General features: G+C 37.4%; 1 protein-coding gene across 1 annotated transcript; it reads left to right on the plus strand.

The window, feature by feature from the left end:
* The first annotated feature begins 4,869 nt into the window (after window positions 1-4,869).
* LOC106419633 (L-ascorbate peroxidase 1, cytosolic) lies at window positions 4,870-6,988 on the plus strand. The gene is made up of 9 exons (XM_048765657.1): window positions 4,870-4,938; window positions 5,448-5,579; window positions 5,659-5,833; window positions 5,902-5,967; window positions 6,041-6,175; window positions 6,280-6,359; window positions 6,434-6,536; window positions 6,610-6,668; window positions 6,758-6,988. Exons 2-9 carry the CDS (start codon window positions 5,461-5,463, stop codon window positions 6,771-6,773), a joined length of 753 nt encoding a protein of 250 aa, XP_048621614.1. The 5' UTR covers window positions 4,870-4,938; window positions 5,448-5,460; the 3' UTR covers window positions 6,774-6,988.
* Window positions 6,989-20,246: the final 13,258 nt, after the last annotated feature.

The raw sequence follows: 20,246 nt of genomic DNA on the forward strand, positions 1-20,246 counted from the left end.
CAAATAAAACAAAGAAACTACGTAAAAGAAATACGAACTCATCAAAAACTAAGTTTAAAATTAACCGAAAAAGTTAAGGCAGATTCCTAAATGGAACTATGACAAGTACCCTCCCCCAGACTTAGTTTACACCGTCCCTGGTGTGACAACAGAAAATAAAACCATAAAACGTTAGAATAGAAATGAAAATAAAATAGCGCGGTCGGAAATCAAATGACAACACTGGCCAGTGATAGCTTGAGGTTTTGATCCAAAAAGGGCCAGGTTTTGCCTTATAATTCGGTTTCCTGCATCTGCATCGATCGATGGGTTTTTATACAAAAATGCATCGATCGATGGGTTTATAAAAAGGCTTCCGAGATTTTGTTCGATCCATCGATTGGGTATCCACATCGATCGATGGGATATACGGATCGATCGATGGGATATACGGATCAATCGATCACTTTGTTACGCATTGGACCATCTTAGTGATCGATCGATCCGATTCCGGATAGATCGATGGAGAGGTTTTTTTTTTTTTTTTTTTTTAAACCGAGATGAAAACTAATTCTAATTCACACTTACCAGTGGCTTACCTCCCACTAAGCGCTTGTTTACAGTCATTAGCTTGACTTTCGGTGTGTCTAAGCTCGAGGCGGTTCTTGTTCTCCGGCCATGTTTTTTTTTTTTTTTTTTTGTTGTTTTCTCTTTAAGGTTCTAGACTAGACTCTAGTCTTAGTTCCAAAGGTAACGCTGTTGGTCCCCGGGAACGGCGCTAAAAACTTGATGTCCTCAGGTTTTACCACTAAAACAAACCGCAAGTGCACGGTAGTGCGCAGTAGTATTTAGGGATCGAATTCCACAGAGACCAAGGTTACACTATGAATCTATTAGAGTAAAGTCAAGCTAGAACGAAAATGATTGTTTGTTTGGTAGCTTTTAATTGTCACAACTTGTAAATAAATTGAAATGGAATTTAAATTATAGATTAAAACGTTAGGCATCGGGTAATTCTCGGGAATGACATAAATCGAGAAACAAACATTAAACAAGGGGTATATTTTAGAACCGTTCTTGAACTCAAACAGCTTAAGTAATTTAGCCTACTCTCGCAGTACTAAATCATATGTTTTAGAATCTTAAATATCTACTCTCGCCATATTCATAATTCTAAACATGCATTTTAACAGGTTCGATTTGTTCACAAATTCCATAACAACAACTCTCGTTGGTTACGAAGACTTGCTCATCTAGATTCTTTTCAGGAGTTTAACTATCACTTTTGGTGTGTTGAACTTCCTAATGATCAAGAACTAGGTGTACCTTCTAATTCAAGCCTTAAGATCGATCTAGATGAAGAACCAAATGATTTACCCCTTTTCTTTAACATATCAGTTTCATGGATTCATGGATTCCTTTGAATCACCTTAGCCTAACTAGTAGATTACTCACATATGGAACCAAAAACAGAATTCATAATTGACATTATTAAAGAAAATAAAGAAAACAAGAGGGTTTAGAAGCTTCTCTGGGAAGAGAAAGAGATTCTCTTCTTCTTCTACAAACTTCAAACTCAAACAAATCTTCAAACTAGAAAAACACTCACAAATCTATTTTCTCTCAAGTTTTGATCTCTAAGATGGTGTGTTGATGGTGTGTTTTCTTATGGAGCTCGTCCTCCTTATTTATAATCGGCCAAGGACCCTCCTTTTTCGACAAAGGCTCCAATTTCATCATGAAAGACGAGTGGATGCAGTAGGTGAAGTGGAGGAAGTGGGTGAAGTTGAACACAGCGAGGATGCATCGATCGATGGGTTTATGGGCTCTAACGCATCGATTGATGCATTAAAAATTCCCGGCGCGAGATCCTGCATCGATCGATGGGTTTTTGTCTATAAACCCATCGATCGATGGGTTTTTATTTTTATTTTTATTTTTTTTTATTTTTTTTGCTCTTCTTTTTCTCTGCGTCTCGATCCATTGTTCGTTATGCGCTCTAAACCGTTCAGATGAATATGAAAATCCCTTGAAATTCCAGTATGCACATGCCAATGGTTCCTAATGCGCTAAATCACCTATATACCTGAAACACGAACGAAAAACTACAAATAATCGAGAAAAATATAATAAAAAATATACAAACAAGTACCAAAAACCTAGACACATCAGTAGCGGTTTGTCATGTGTGTCAAACACACAAATACTCTACATTGAGTCCTGCAGGTCTACTCCAGCCTCTTCCGATTCCGGTTGCTATATGGGAAGACCTTTCTATGGATTTTGTCGAAGGCTTACCAACATCTTTTGGTTACAATGTCATTTTCGTGGTAGTGGATCGCTTGAGAAAATGCACTCATTTCATCGGCCTCAAGCATCCATTTCAAGTGATTGATGTTGCGAAGAGGTTTATTAGAGAAGTGATTCGTTTGCATGGGTTTCTGAAGTCGATTGTCTCTGACCGTGATAAGATTTTTCTCAGTTCTTTTTGGAAGGAGTTATTTCGTTTATCCGAGATGTTGCTGAAGTTTAGCACAGCTTTCCATCCTCAAACCGATGGTCAGACTGAGGTACTTAACCGCTGTATGGAGACATATCTACGCTGTTTCGCTTCGTCACACCCGCGTACTTGGCACAAGTACCTCTGTTGGGCAGAGCTTTGGTACAATACCTCGTACCATACTTCTTTGAAGACGTCACCGTTCCGCGTTGTGTATGGTCGTGATCCTCCTGCTTTGCTGCGGTTTGAGTCGGGTTCAACGACTAATGCTGATCTGGAGACTATGCTGGTGGAACATGATGCTATGTTAGTTGACATTAAACAGCATCTCACTCACGCGCAGCAGTTGATAAAGAATAACGCGGACAAACATAGAAGGGATGTAGAGTTTACAATGGGAGATATGGTTTACTTGAAGCTGCGACCGTACCGCCAGCAGTCAGTTGCTCGCCGTGTCTGTCAGAAGCTTTCTGCAAAGTACTTTGGTCCTTACGAAGTATTGGAGCGAATTGGTAAGGAAGCGTAACGCCTGGCTTTACCACCTGAGATGAAGATTCATCATGTTTTTCATGTGTGTCAGCTCAAGGCTGTCTTGGGGGCTGAGCATCAGGTCCTTCCTCTACCGGTCCTTCCTTCGGGCTTGGATGATTTGGTGATACTTCCGGAGGCTATATTGGACACTTGTTACAACGATAAAGGTGCTTTGGAGTTGTTAGTGCAGTGGCGTTCTCTTCCTTCCTCGGAGAATACTTTGGTGCTGTATGGGGAGCTTCGTGACCAATACCCTACTTTTAAGCTTGAGGACAAGCTTAATTTCGAAAAGAAGGGTATTGATAAGCTACAATATCGTTACGTGAGAAGGAAGAAAAAGGTGGATGTGGGAGGAACGTGGGAGAATGGAGAAAGTGAGAGTTTGAAGGAAGACTTTGAGTCATTTGGAGGGTCTTGAAGAAGGAAGAAGAGAGAAAGATTCTACACGAAAAAAAGGGTTTTCTGTTAGAGTCCGTTGGCTGCTTTAAATAAGTCATTTTGTATTCATTGTTGGGTAGCTTTGTATCTTGGGATGAGTCGAGAGACTTGAGGAGAATTCGAGTGGGTTAAGCCATCGATTCTCAGTTGTTCTTTGATACAAAGTCCAAATACGTTTGTTTGATTCATTAAATACGAGTTTGTTCTATTGCGATCGTATTGAGAAATCGGATTCAAACTCTATCACTTACAAATATACTTCCAATGTTAATTCATACGTCAGAACAAAGATAATGTTTTAACATGTATCATCGTTTTGATTTTGATGACAAACAAATCGATTATTATACTACTACAGTAAATGTTATATAATTCATCAAACTAAAAATTGCAAGCCTTAAACCTCTATAATTAAAAAGATGATGACTAATATATAGATTTATCTACAATCAAAACATATAAAGATCTAAGAAAGAAGTCTCATAGTTGTGGGAGAATAAAAAAAACAAACAACAACATGGTTCTGGAGGGAAACTAAACAATAACATAAATTACGATAACTTTAAAAATTCATAGGAGGCAGTATGATGTGCTCGGTTTTTTGCCTTCTTCTTAACATGAATCCAGGTGTTTATCGTGTTATTATATGAATGTACTAGCACATAAAAATCTTGGTCACTTTCTTCTGGTTGCACAATCACACCATCAAACAAACACTCACACACAAGAATACGACTACCTCAGTTACAAAAAAAAAAAAAAAAAAAAAAAAAAAAATACGACTACCTATATTCACTTATTTCCTCACAGCTTTAAACAGTTTGTTGCTTGACGTTCAAGTATCTTCAATATTGGGAGGTAGATTATTCCTGAAGTGTAAATTAAAGACTCTCTCCTGATAAGCTCCTTGATTTCTTGTTCATCCAAGGTTGTCGCCTCCAAGTCGAATCTGAAAGAAGATAAAAAGTAAATTCACCTATTAAAATAAATTTCTATAGACCAAAGCTACAAAAAGAAAACCAAAAAAAAATTTAGTTTTGGTTCCAATTTTGTCCAACCCATAGTAAACACACAATTAATAACCAATAAGGGATGAAGAAGGGTCAGTAACTACTTGTGCGTGAGACGCGTTCACACCTGCGACAAATGAAATAACGGAACGTGGTGGCATATCCCACACCCCTCGGCAACAAAATCCAGACCTCGCCTTTTTAAGGTGGGGCCGTCACACGAATCATGGTTCGTCCAATAGAAACTCGCCAATTATACGCTAACTATTTTTTAAACAATTATATTCATTGAATCGTCACCGTCGATTACGTTTGGCAAATATAAACCACACGATTTCCGTCACCTGACGGCGTTTAATAAAATGTTCTCTTCTCGTAACAGACCCTCTATATATTTGGACTCTCTAAGATCATTTGCTCGTGTTCACCTCGTACCAGCCTCACTCACATTCTCTCAGGTTTTATCCTCGCTAGAAAAAGGTATAACAGAAACTCTCCCTCTGCATTCGATTCGTTGTTTTTTCATTTCTCTTAATTAATGGATCTGATCTGATCTGATCATCGTTATGCATGGCTTTATCTGAGTTGAATGGTGTGTTTATCATACTAAATCTCACTGTTTGTTAAACGTTAGCCATCGGTTTTTCCTCTCATTTGCTGTTATGTGGTTCGATCTTGGTGTGTTTCTTGGCTAGGTTTTCGAATCGGTTGAAGTTTTTAAGGTTTATTGCTTATTCAGTCCACATGAGTGGCGTTTCTTGCTATTTATGAGTGTAGCTTCTCTCCAGAATCTGTTTTAGTGGTGGTTTGATTTGATTTTGATTTTGTATTCGTGTGAAAGATGTTTTAAAGGCTCTGTTTATGATTCTCAGCTTGTTATTATTTCCATACGTTTTCAATTAGGGTTTTAATGAATGATGCATGTTTTAGGATGTGATCTGTGCGTAACTTTGCTAGTTAAGCTCATGTATATGTGCAATGTTTTCCAGATTTTGAGCAGAGATGACGAAGAACTACCCAAATGTGAGCGAAGATTACAAGAAGGCTATTGAGAAGTGCAGGAGGAAGCTTAGAGGCTTGATCGCTGAGAAGCACTGCGCACCTATCATGGTCCGCCTCGCGTAAGTGAACTAACCATTTCAGCGTGTGGTTAATTAAGTCTTATATGATGTGCTGAGTCTGGTTTTGCTTAAACTGTAGATGGCACTCTGCTGGAACATTTGATTGTGTCACAAAGACTGGTGGTCCCTTCGGAACAATGAGGTTTACCGATGAGCAAGCTCATGAGGCCAACAGTGGTATCCAGATTGCTCTTGGGTTGTTGGACCCCGTCAGGGTCCAGTTCCCTACCATCTCCTTTGCTGATTTCCATCAGGTACTCTTTGTTTAGTGGTGATTATCCCTCCAAGATTTGGATTCTAACTCACCATGTTCTTTGTTCAGCTTGCTGGTGTTGTTGCCGTTGAAGTCACCGGTGGACCTGAAATTCAATTCCACCCTGGAAGAGAGGTTAGTAAGATAATGTATGTAGGGATGAGTATTGAGAGCGAAGCCATTACTAACATTCATTTCTTGATTCCAGGACAAGCCCCAGCCACCTCCAGAGGGTCGTCTCCCTGATGCTACAAAGGGATGTAACCACTTGAGAGATGTCTTTGCGAAGCAGATGGGTTTGACTGACTATGACATTGTCGCTTTATCTGGTGCCCACACTCTGGTTCGTTATATCACTCTCCTAACTCTTCTTAAACACTCTGTCTTTGTTGTTGGTGCCAATCTACAGATTTGATGAATGATTCCAAAATTATGATATTAACACAGGGGAAATGCCACAAGGATAGGTCTGGCTTCGAAGGTGCTTGGACTTCAAACCCTCTTATTTTCGACAACTCTTACTTCAAGTAAGTGTCCCATCTCTCAGGTTGTGTGATTTAAAGTTGATATGTTATCAACTGATAATATATGTGTGACTCAGGGAACTCTTGAGTGGTGAGAAGGAAGGTCTAATTCAACTTGTATCTGACAAGGCGCTATTGGACGATCCCACGTTCCGTTCTTTGGTTGAGAAATACGCTGCTGTATGCATCTTTTCATTCTAAACTCGTCTCTTTTCTTGCGTTGGTATAGAGAATTAACGTTTGCATTAAACAGGATGAGGACGCCTTTTTCTCTGATTACGCCAAGGCCCACTTGAAGCTTTCTGAGCTAGGGTACTTAATCTCTGAATTAGAGTAGAAGTAACTCTACATTGACTTGTATTATGATTCGAGTTTGATTTTTTTTTTTTTGTTGGTTGCAGGTTTGCTGATGCTTGAGCTGTGACATTTTGGTGTCTCCAAGACTCAGACCTGCTTTTGGGAGGGGGGTCGGATGATTTGCATTGCATTGAACTTTTGTCATTTTATTGCTTAATGTACTCTCGGATTTGCGTAGCTTTTTCTTTTGTTGTGGGGGTCTTGTGATTTTGACGTAGATCGTTGCGCTTTTGCTGGTTAGACATTCTAATAAATCAATTTCTCTCACTATTTAATCTCTTATGCTCAGTTTTTGCAAGTTTTTCATAAAAGCATCCATATAAATCATATATGCCATTGAGCTATGTTAATGATATTTACTGGTTTGATTGGCAATGACCGTAGTTTTAAGATTTTTGCTCTAGGATTAAAGCTTTAAACTAGAGTTTGATTCGCGCGTCCGCGCGGATGTATTTTAGAAATTAGATGCGACTGATTTGAGAATGCACTCAACTTGAAGGTTTTGGTTTGTGTTGTCGATGCATATGTTTTGTTGTTAGATTTCTATTCTTTCTTCAATGTTTTTAGTTGCTAAAATTTATAATTTATCACGGGCTCGCAGGTGTTCTCTCTATCATTATATGTGACTAACATTTGAGAATGCAATTAACTTGATTGTTCTTGTTCGGTGTTGTCGATGCATACATTTTTTTTCGTTTTTAGATTTGTTAAAAAAAATCTATGAAATAGGTATTCAATTTATCTTATGATTCTAGATTTGAATCAAAAATTAGAGAGAACACCAAATAGTTATTTTGTATGCGATGGACTTTAAAATTAAGTTGATAATCAAAACATTATTGACAGCGGTTATTTTGTCACTATTTTTCATTTTTTTTTGTTTTCTGATACATTGTTCCTTTTATATTTTATTAGACTATTGCTTATGTTTCATTTAATCTTATATTTATAATTTACCTGTATGCAAACAAATATACAATTTAATTTTAAAGTCCATCGCATATAAATTTATATTGACATACTAAATTTTTTAGCTATAACCCGTACTTTCTTACATACACTACAAGAAAACATATTTTTTACTAGGGCAGTATTCGTTGTAAATTCGTCGTAAACGGGGTGTTACGACGAATTAACGTCGAAAGACGTTTCGTTGTTAAACGTCCGTCGTAACGGAGGTTTCGTCGTAAACGACTCGTTACATTTACGACGAAATATATTTCTCGTAAAGCGCAGGGAAATGATTCGTCGTTAACGCCACGTAAGACTTCGTCGTAAAGCCCACGTAATTGTTTCGATGTAAAGCACACGTAAATACTTTCGCTGTAAATCACTCGTAAACATTTCGATGTAAAATCCTCATAAATATTTCGATGTTAATCACTCGTAAACATTCGATGTAAACTCCATGTAATGTTTACGAGGAGTTTACATCGTTTCTTATTATATTATTATTAATTAGTATATAATAGATTTTAATTTATATTTAATATTCAGAATTTAAAATAATTTAAATTTTAAAACAAAATATGAAATTGGAAAACATATTTTTAAAAAGTCATACAATAATATTTAAATTCATAATACAAACAGAAAAAAAAAACTACATATTGTCGAAGTAGTTGGTGGGGTTGCTCGGCTGTTGACGGGTTGGATCGGACTCTTGGGGATCTCGTGGTGGCATTCCAAGAGCGGCTCGTCTCTCACTCAACATTCTCTGCATAACCGGGTTTCCCACGGCCATCACGTCTAGCAAATCCTCAAGAGAGTCTAAACGAACATGCTGGCTATCCATTTGAGCCTTCTGGCTATCCATTTGAGCCTTCATCTGAGCAGTCTCTTCATCCCGTCTCGAAGTGTATGACGAAGTTGACCTTGCAACTTCGTTAACAGAGCCTATACCGACTATCCGTCCCTTCTTTTTAGGAGCCACCTATAAAATCAAAACATATATTAATATAGTTAATTATGTTAAAATATTTAAAATAATGTAAACTAAAATTTTAAGTTACCTCTTCGAAGATTCTGTCGACCTCTTGGGTGGACAATGTGACTGGTAATCCATCGGGAGACTCCTGGGTTAGTTGCGTCTCCCGTTCTTCAATCCGACCAGCCACTGTTCGGAAGAGTTTTTCAGATGCAGGATCCACAAAAACTCCGTCAGATGTGGCGTGAGTCATCTTGAATAGGTCAGACAGAGAAGGTAAGACTCCCGTCTTCTCGAACTACAAAAAAAAATTAAATTAAATATTATAAATTATATTAATTGAATATTTTAAAATATATATTTAAAACAAAACTTACAGCTTCTAGACGGACTCCTGCATGAGGTTTTTGTCCGGTTCTGTGAAGCATGGGCAAATGACCATCTTTATCCTTCGTCCTTCGAGAAGCCGAGCACGAATTGGCCTTTCTGATCGAAGAGGGGTGCTCCCAATAGGCGATGAGGCCATCCCACACATCCGTCGTGAGCTCAGTGGGCTTTCCCTCATACCCGTAGATCTCCCACTTGTCCTTCCAATCAGAGACTGTGTTGCAGAGGCGTATCTTTGCCTTTGCAACGAATTCCGCCTTCACCCTCTCGGTGATTCCCAAAGACCAATGCCACTTTTGCTGAAACATAAAAATTTTGAAAAAATTACAATTAATAATAAATATTAAAAATATATATATATATTTAAAAGTGAAAATTTAATTAAATTTAAAAATCTTACCGCAAAACATTTAAACCACGTGATTTGGTGTCTTGCTCCAGTTCGGGTATGCCCCATCGTAGTAACCCTTAATCGTCGCCGAAACGCTCCGGCTAACACGGTTGTTAGCCCCAAACCTGAAAAAAAATAATTTAACCGTTACAAAATAAAAATTAATTAAATTTTAAAGTAATAAAAATTAATAACTTACCAATAAGTTCCTCGGGATCTATCGGGGTCTAGAACATCCAAACCCTCTCGTCCAGGCTGGACAAGCAAATCCTCCACCGTATATCTCGCGAAGGGAGCATATGAAGGCACACGCAAATCCGGATGAACTGCACCTTCTAGGACAGGCTCAGGTGCAGCCGCTGGAGGAGGAGGTGGAGGCATCTGCGGTGGAAGAGGAGGACTCGAAAAAACTCTCTGAGAAGTCTGAGAGTCTGGAACTGCATCGGAAGACGATGGACCGGAAGAAGATGTACCGGAGCCATCGCCAAACAACTGGACATAAGTAGGTGCTGCTGGTTTCCGTCTAGGAGCCATCTAAAAAAAATTTAAATAAATTTAATCAATTATGACGACATAATTAAAAAATTATTCCGTTACCTAACTAATCACCTAAACTATAGGATTCCGTCATCTAACTAATCACCTAAACTAATTATCTAAATAATCACCTAAACTAATTACCTAACTAATTAATAACCTAAACTAACTTAAAAAAAAAAAAAAAAAGGAGGGAAGAGAATGTACCTTAGGGAGAGGAGAGGAGTTTAGGAGGAATGGACGAGGCAGCCTCGTCTCGGCGTCCCAATATATAAAAAATGTTTCGTCGTAAACGCGACGTAACACTACGACGAAGTTACCAGGCCCGCGTTTTTTCATTTACGACGAAGTTACCAGGCCCGCATTTTTCGATTTACGACGAAATTACGTCGAAACATCGGTTTACGACGAATTTAAAAGGCCCACGTTTACGACGAAGTTACCAGGCCCGCGTTTTTCCATTTACGACGAAATTACGTGGAAACATCGGTTTACGACGATTTTACAACGCTTAACCCTAAACACCGAGAATGAAATCCCTAAACCCCAAAGTCACATATCATCTAACATCATATCTCTTCTTCTCTACTACTTTGTGCTCTTTCTCCAACTTAAACTCTAAACCCTAAAACTCCAAATAATTTTTTTTAAAATTAACACAAATACATATTATATAAAACAACATTTGTTACACATACATTAGGATGGTAAAAAAACAATATTTCTTTAAACATACGTTACAATAGAGAAATACAACATCAGAGACATATATTACATCACTCTAAATCGTTTTCGTTCTCATCAATATTACATCACTCTAAATCGTTTTCGTTCTCATCACTATCATTACAATCATCATCGTCGCTTCTCTCGAACTCGTCTTCACGTGCTTCATCTGTCGCATCTTCGGGAATATCTTCATATTGAAAGTTTTGCGGGTCGATCAAAAGGATTTCATCAGTTGGTTGTTCTGGTACCTCAACTTCATTGATAGCGTCTTCTTCTTGCAAGGGCGGTTCTTCTCCAGCGACAATGCGTCCACGAGGTGTAATTTTGATAGCAGCTAACCAGTTTATCCCGGAAGTTCAAAGCCGAGGATAAGGAAGGAAGCTTACTTGCTCGGCTTGTGAAGCTAAGATGAAAGGCTCAAATTTGTTGTATCTTCTCCCAAAATTGACATCCACAACACCAAATTTGTTATACCGAATCCCTCGGTTCACAACAGGATCGAACCATTCACATTTGAAGAGGACGCATTTTAGCTTCAATATGCATGACATCCAGATTGTGGCGTAAGAGAAGATCCTTCCAATAGGGTAGCTCCCAAAATATACTCTTCTTATGCCAATTGTGAGACACACCATATCCATCAGGCATATTTCCAGGAACATGCCAATTTCCTCCAACTTTAACTGTTTCCTGAGCTCCGTAATAATCAATGTCTGCTTTGATCTGCTGGCCGGTGAGATATGGAGGAGGACCGTCTCTGACAATTTTTTTGTGCCGAAACAATGTCTTATTTCTTCTGTACGGATGGGCAAGTGGAAGAAAGCGACGATGACAGTCAAACCAACAACTCTTCCTACCATTCTTCAGTTGAAAAGCATCTGTCGATCCAAGACAATATGGACAAGATAATCTTCCATGTGTTGTCCAGCCAGACAACATCCCATAAGCAGGGAAATCACTTATCGTCCACAGCAGAACTGCTCGCATCGTAAAATTGTTTTTCAAGGAACAATCGTACGTCCTCACCCCTTCTGACCACAATTGCTTTAGCTCTTCTATCAACGGTTGAAGAAAAACATCAAGAGACCGTTTTGGATGCTTCGGCCCAGGGATTAATATGGTCAAAAATAGAAATTCTTGTTCCATGCACATATCCGGCGGTTAATTGTACAGCGTAAGAATGACTGGCCACAAAGAATATTGTCTACCAGACATTCCAAATGGACTAAATCCATCGGTGCATAACCCAAGATAGACATTCCGAATATTTGTAGCAAAATCTGTGTGTACCTTGTTGAAATGTTTCCACGCTCTTGCGTCTGATGGATGTGCAACCTCACCATCTCTCTGGACATGTTCCGCATGCCACCTCATCGATGCAGCAGTCCTCTCAGATTGATATAATCTTTTCAATCTGTCTGTAATTGGTAGGTACCACATCCTTTGGTACGGTACCCTATTCCTCCCACGGCCTTGCGGTTTGAATCGTGGTTTTTTGCAGAATCGACACTCTTCTAACTTGTCATCTTCTTTCCAGTAGATCATGCAGTTGTCGATGCAAACATCAATCATCTCCGAAGGCACCCCAAGACTATAAACCAATTTCTGAATCTCATAATAAGATTCAGCAGACACGTTGTCTGCTGGCAAATACTCTTTAAACAACTCCGCCCATGCATCCATGCAATTCTCAGGTAAATTATGATCCATTTTAATATTCATCATCCTAGCTGCTAGAGACAATTTAGAGAGACCTTCTCTACAACCAGTGTAGATTGGTTGATTTGCAGCATCTAGCATTTCATAAAACCTTTTTGCATCCAAATTAGGTTCTTCTACATTTCCAGTTCCATCAGCTATTGTTGTAGTTGTTTCTAAAAATGCATCACTAATCATATCTTGAACCCTATCATGATCTACCATCTGCTCATGATCTTGATGATAATTATATTCATTATGCAAATGATTCGGTTCTTCACTATGATGACCATCCTCAAAATTATTATTACTACTACTAGCTTCATTTCCCCCATAACCCTCTCCATGTTGATACCAAATGTAGTACTGTGGTGTAAATCATCTGTTTACTAAATGCTTCCATACAGTTTCACTACGTGCAAATTTTGAATTCTTGCATTTCCGACAGGGGCAGAACATCTTACCGCTTTCCTGTGTGATCGGTGTACAGCCCGCCTGGTGCATGAATGTCTCTAGCCCGCTCAGAAATGCGTTCGTCACCCTCCCGTCGGAATCTTTGTGCAAATACATCCAACTCCGTAACTCGTAAATACTACCGCCACCGGCCATTTTTTTCTTAGATTATTTTTTGAAATCTTTTTTTTTCTGATTTTTTTTCGGATTTTTTTTTCTCCCGTTTGTGTGTTGTGAGGAAGAGAGTTGTGGGAAATGACATATATATAGAGAAATTTTCGAGTTGGGTAGTTGAAATATAACAACGATTTTACAAGGAATATTTTACATGGATTTTACATGGTTTTAACATATTATTTACAACGACTTTACGACGAAATTAGGTAAGTTAAAGCACATTGAATACACGTTTTCACCTAAATATAACGGTAACATGCTTCGTTGTAATGTCGATGTAATGATTACGACGTATTTCTCATTCTACGTACATTCGTCGTAAACTTACATGGAGTTTACGACGAAATCAGTTCGTCGTAAATTTACATGGCGTTTACGACGAAAGTTAGATTCCTCGTAATTTCGTTGTAAAGACCATGTAAATTTACGACGAAATATTTTCGTCGTAAATGTTCGTTGTTATGGGCACGTTTTCTTGTAGTGATATATTTTTCTTACTATGACTTTAACTTTTATTATGTCTACATATTAAAAGTTATAATACTTTTAAATCTACTCGCTCCGCGCAGGGCGCGGATTATCACCTAGTATCTATTAAGATGCAAAATATCAGATTTTAAGTACACTTTATAGTTTTAGTAAATTTAAACATGGTTATTTTTGAAATATGTATATTAAGTATAAATTTAATTTTATGATTATTGTAAACAAAGACATGTTAACCTTAGCTTACAATACTTGGCCATTTTCGTTGATTTTAAAGTAGGTCTAAATAACGTAATTTTTTATTACATAGCGGACTTAAAAATATAATATTAATCTAAGCCCGTGATTTTTTTATGGGGAAAAAACCGAAACGAAGGCAACCGACTTTTCTTGTTCGGTTGACTTTTCCTTATGTGCATTCAATATGCTATCTCTTTGTATTCATCAAAATCCTTGTATGTCGATTGATCTATGAAATTCGAGAGAAATATATTTATGTTTTCACTATAAGTCGCATCGATCTATGCTATGTACAATTGTTTATCGGATGAAGGTGAGAATTTTTGATTGAGTTTAAATTGAGTCCATACGTAAATTTTTAGTTTTTAACACAACATATTCTTTTTAATGAAAAAGTACATGTTGGAGGGAAAATAAAAGCTATGCCGGAGGCTCATAGAGATCAATGAACGTGTGTATATGGCTGCAATTCAAATTGATTAGTTCATAAGGATTAGAATTGCTTATTATTATTTTTGTTTGGATTATAAATGTTTGTTGCATATATTTTGTTTAGCTATAAGTAGTGAAACATAAACATAAGTTCTGCACCTTCAATCCAAATTATATGTCCAAAATTATAATTCATTACATTTTATATAATTCCTTTTTTGAATGTATAATTATATTTTATTGCTTATCATTAAATAAAAACATATAAAAATATATAGTTTTCAAATTATTGATTTTTTAAATAAAATTTTAATAATTTTTTCAAACTTAAAAAAAAAAAAAATTCGAAACATTTTAATTTTTTCACAATTTTTTTTTTGAAATTCGAAATTCTTTTTGAAATTCTTTTTTTAATTTACATTTTAAGTATTTATTATTTAATTTAAAATCCTAAAAAATATTTTAATTCTCAACCATATAGAAAATAAAAATATAAATTCATGAAACAAAAATCTAAAAAGTTATGATCAAATTTTATAAGTCAATATATATATATATTTTTTTTCTTAATACACATAATTTTTAAGATCTATCAACTTTTAAAATTTACATACTCTACACAAATTTATCTCCCATTAACCTCCTTTACTAATCTTTTTAAAAATCCAACCAGTCACATATACACTTTTATTTAGTAACAAATAAATACTCTGTTTATTTTCTTCAAATTCTTACTTGGTGTCAAGTAGTCCAATCTGAACCTTCTTCCTGTTTTTCCCGGTAACTTGCACTGTTTCTATTCCTCCAAAATCAAAAACTTCAGCCAAAGACATCTGTTTTTAGTAAGAAACAATCTAGATAAGTTTATAGAGTACATAACACATTACTAATTCGCTTGAATATAATTATATAGAATACATTTTGACTTGAACAAAAAAAGAGAGTACATTTAGAAAATCGTTACGGACATACCAAAAATGCTTTCAGTGTTCCATTGACAATATCATCACATCTCGCAAGCCAAACAAATTTGCACACCCTACAAAATCAAACAGTTTGTATTTAATACAAAACTATTCGTAGTGTAGAGAAGTAATGTGCATTTATATACAGAGAAGTAACTTACTGTTTGGTAAGCAAGAATAAATTCAAGTGTCTCCCCTCCATAAATTATGTTTTGCTTCCACGAGTTTATACGGTTTTACATTAAGTAGTGTAACATCTTTTGGTTCGCCATTTCTAGGGGTGTTTTGAGAATTTGATTGTGAATTGAGTCAACAGAAAGAGAGGTATGTATATATATATATATATATATATACACGCAAGTAGATTTCGATATTAAATAGGGATTACATTTAATATCGTATTCAATTAGGATAGATTTAGACGAGATTATAGGACAAATAAATTAGTATATTTCTTTTAAAATATGTGTGAATATCTGTGTATTGCGTTTGACTTTCATAATCACGCTAAGGATATCTCGTATCAATTAGTGGTTATCTTAAATTTAGAAAGTTTTTAGCAATTAGTTCATATCCGGAAATCTATCTTTATTATGAGTATCAAATATAAGATGCAGGTTTAATTTTCAATTAGTTGACTATATTTACGAAACTAATTTATTACATATTTTATTGTGGCAAGTAATTATCTAGCACGTGATATTGTTTACATTTTTGCAAGATTTTCGGTTCATTAGTTAATATTTTGGGTTATTTTTAAAATTTCCTCGTATTCGATATAAATACAAAACCAGTTATTTAACTAAACTGTATGATTTCAATAGACAATGATCGTTATTATAGACGTATGTGTTTGCATCAATATGCTAAAGTATACGATTGCATATTGCATGTTAAAAGATGGTTCAGGATTTCAAATATACGTATACGTATACGTATGAATCAATATTCTAAATTATATATTGAATACCGGTTCAATTTGTATGGGTCATTCATATGCATATGGTCTAAGGGGTTGCAGATATATGTTTTGAGTTCTAAGATAGATAATATCTCGGTCCAAATAATTGATATTGAGCTTCGTGCATATCTAATCGGGTAGGCCAGCCCAAAAGTTAATTTTTTTGGGTTAAAAATAGAGTGACATAGGATGGTAATATTTGTGAAAAACTCAGAGTTATTTTCAAAACGTACTCCTGTTTTAATAGATTAGACTAGCTTTTGACCTGCGCGCCTGCGCGGATGATATATTTTTCTGAATGTTTTTTTTACGGATCATTCAAGTGTTAGATAATTTCACATGTTTGAACATAATATGAGTTCCATATTATAGTATGTATTGTTTATATATTTTTCAGTTTATATGGTGACAATATTATTTTGTGTTTATAATAGGCTCATTATATCATATGTTCTTCATACTCTATAAGTTATATTGAAATGTTTTCATATACTAAATCTTATTATGCAAAAGATTTACAACTTTTACGGCAACGAAATCTATATTAATCTACTTAATTAAATGTTTTTTTTTACAGAATTTAAGAATCATTGTTAGTTTTAAATTCATTTTCTAAATACAAAAGTTCTGATGATTATTTTGTAAACCAAAAAAACAAATCAGAAAGAACCAAATGAAAAAAAGGGTATAATTTGGAACTTGCAAACCCTGCAGCTCCCATTAAATCACCTAACTAGAAACAGCCCCTTCGTATTGACTGCCCAATACCCCATAATCAGTTGATCCCCTTTTCACAAAACGCTCCACCCACCTTCAGCCCTGACTCTTTTTCAAAATCTCCTCTAAAAAGACCACGATTCACCCCCTCTAATCAAAAGTTCCCTTCCTTTACTTGCCAACTAAACTTCTTTGCTGGCCCATCTCTCAACCCGATTCCACCCGATTCTACCCATCAGTTTAACTTTTCCTCTAATTCTTTACTCTTTTGGCTCCTCATGGCTCTCTTCATCCTGAAGAGGCCATTGACTAATTCTCTATGAATACAAAATTCTTTTTTTGGAATGTTCGGGGATTAAATGACCCTATTAAACATTCGCCCTTTTGTCAATGGCTATCGAGTCATCAACCCTCTTTTGGGACTATACTAGAAACTCACATCAAAACCCATAACCTTAACCACCTTATGGGAAAGCTATGTAGAGGTTGGAACTTTACCTCTAATCACTTGGCAGACGACGATGGAAGGATCATAGTCTTTTGGAAGGATAACATCTCTGTTCGAGTCCTACATCAGACAAGACAAGCATTAACTTGTGAAGTAAAGATACCAGACAGCTCAACTTTTGTTTATACTGCAATCTACGCTTCTAACGAGAGTTCAGAGCGAATTGACCTATGGGTGGAGCTCCTCAATACATACCAAAATTTCTCCCTTGACGCCCACCTTGGATGGTAGGAGGTGACTTCAACCAGATCTTGCACCCTGCTGAGCACTCCCTCTTTGAAGTAAACTCATTAACTCCTGCCTTGATTGACTTAAAAAATTGTCTCACCCAAATGGGCCTGTTCGACTTGCGTTATCAACGTTCGTTCTTCACCTGGACCAACCGGAGACCTGAAGAACCCATTGCTAAAAAACTCGACCGGTGCTCATTAATAGCCAAATCCTAAACCTCTTCCCAGACTGCTCTGCTTTTTTTCTCCCTTCGCTTACCTCTGACCATTCCCCTTGTCTCCTGAACCTAGCTTATAAAATCCCTTCCTTTGGTACCCGTCCCTTCAAATTCTATAACTATCTCTCCAAACACCCGTGGTTTCACCAATTGGTACTTGAAGCTTGGACACAAGCCGGAGGCACTACCTGGAACCTCACAGCTCTCTCATGAAAACAAAAACAGATAAAGAGTGCTTTAAAATAGTTAAACAAAGATAATTTTTCTCAAATCCAACTGAGAGTGAGTGAGGCTAATCGTGTGTTACAAGATGTGCAGGTACAGGTTATGCAGACGCATACACCACAACTTTTCGAACTGGAGAAGCAAGCAAATGAGCGATGGCTGTTCCTAATAATGATTGAAGAGTGCTATTTCAAACAGAGATCAAGGATAAAGTAGCTGAAGGAGGGTGATCAGAATACAACCTACTTCTTCTGGATTGTGCATACTCGCTTCAGCTACAACACTATTAGATCGTTTGTGCTTCCCTCAGGTGTAATTCTGTTGGACCCTCTCCAAATGAGCTCTCACGCAGTCAATCACTTTACCAGCATTCTTGGACCAAAGCCTCTCCCCCGGCTGGGTGTAGTCTCCACTCAGGAATGGTTCCAGTCTCTGACTTCATTCCGCTGTGAACAGAGCTTTTGTGCTGAAATGACGTCTATTCCGAGTGTTGAGGAGATCACGCAAGTAATGCATAAGCTGAATCCCAACAAGGCCCAGGGCCAGATGGACTTACATCTGGGTTCTATAAGGCTTCTTGGTCTATTGTGGGGAGTGAAGTTGTGAACTCTATTCAACATTTTTTCCTCTCCTCATTCATTCCTGCAGCCACCAATAATACCATACTCTCTTTGGTCCCCAAGCATCCTGGAGCTTCGCTGATCACAGAATTCCATCCCATTGCATGCCTGAATACTCTCTACAAAGTTGTCTCACGTCTCTTGGTAAAGCGACTCAAGCCCATCTTAGCACCTCTTATTGCCCCTAATCAGACGGCATTTGTAAGAGGCAGATTGTTAGTAGAGAACACATCACTTGTCGGAGAGCTCATAAATGGTTATCACAGAGATAATGGGACAAAACGGATTACAATAAAAGTCGACATAGCAAAGGCTTTTGATACCTTATCCTGGGATTTCGTTTTCTCATGCTTGGAGGGTTTTAACTTGCCAAGGGACTTCATTTCATGGATTCGAGCTTGTGTCTGCACTACTAGCTTCACTGTGGGGTACAGTGGAGCGGTTAATGGCTTCTTCAAGGGCACTCGTGGCCTGCGCCAAGGTGATCCACTGTCCCCGTATCTCTTTGTCATTCCCGCAATAACCTCTCACTTATGCTTAACAAAGCTGCTCAGGAAATGCGCTTCAACTATCATCTCAACTGCTCCTCTTCGAGACTAACCCATTTGTGCTTCGCTGATAATCTTCTGATCTTTGTCGATGGCTCTTTGGAATCGGTTCAGGCAGTACTCCAAGTTCTCCATGAGTTTGAATCACGCTCAAGACTAGCAGTCAGTGTGCACAAGACCTCATTCTTTGCTTCAGGATTAACATCTTCAAAGACTGATGCCATTCAAGTCTCCACAGGCATGCCATTGGGTTCCCTTCCGGTTCGCTACCTTGGTGTTCCTCTCTGCACAAAAAACTTACCCTATTAAACTGTGAGAGACTCCTTCAACAGATAAAGAGAAAATTCTCTTCGTGGAGCTCAAAAGCATTATCATTTTCAGGGAGATTACTCCTCATAAAGACTGTGATATCGGGGATTACTACTTTTTGGTGCTCTACTTTCATACTGCCAAAGGCTTGTGTAAAGAGGATTAACTCTCTTTGTGGTGTATTTCTTTGGAAAGGGAACATAGAGGATCATCACACAGCAAGAGTGTCTTGGAATGAGGTAACGAAGCCAAAGAAAGAAGGTGGACTTGGGATAAATGATTTGCTACTTTGGAATAAGGCGTGCTGCTTGAAGCTAATCTGGCTTCTGTTCTTTCAAGCTGGATCGGTTTGGGTGGCTTGGTTCAAGGAGGAAGTACTTAATGGAGATCTAAGAAACTTATGGACAACTGCTCCTAACAGACGGTTCTCGTGGCAAGTGAACAAACTCCTAAAACTGAGTCCCCTAATCTATAAATGGATTCACCTTAGAGTCTCAAATGGCCTCTCCTGCCAGTTCTGGACAGACAATTGGTCCCCCTTCGGCAGCTTGAGAGTTTTCTTCAACTGGGTGCTTACTCTTCCATGGGGATTTCTCCGACAGCAACTCTTGCTTCTCTTTCCTCCAATAACTCTTGGCGGCTCCCTCCATCACGCTCTGATACACAGGTTCAATTACATGCCCACTTAACTACCATCCTGCTAAATAATGAAGAGGACTACTATGAATGGGAACTTGATGTTATAGTAGTGCATAACTATTCTAATGGAAGTGTG

This window comes from Brassica napus, chromosome C8, assembly GCF_020379485.1.
Source record: "Brassica napus cultivar Da-Ae chromosome C8, Da-Ae, whole genome shotgun sequence".
NCBI classification, from domain to species: domain Eukaryota; kingdom Viridiplantae; phylum Streptophyta; class Magnoliopsida; order Brassicales; family Brassicaceae; genus Brassica; species Brassica napus.

Bases quoted from the DNA above. Each gene is read 5' to 3' on its own strand.
- LOC106419633 (XM_048765657.1), top strand. From the start codon at position 5,461: ATGACGAAGAACTACCCAAATGTGAGCGAAGATTACAAGAAGGCTATT. The intron at 6,176-6,279 runs GTTCGTTATATC...ATATTAACACAG, and splicing joins TATCTGGTGCCCACACTCTG to GGGAAATGCCACAAGGATAG. The intron at 6,537-6,609 runs GTATGCATCTTT...TGCATTAAACAG, and splicing joins TGGTTGAGAAATACGCTGCT to GATGAGGACGCCTTTTTCTC.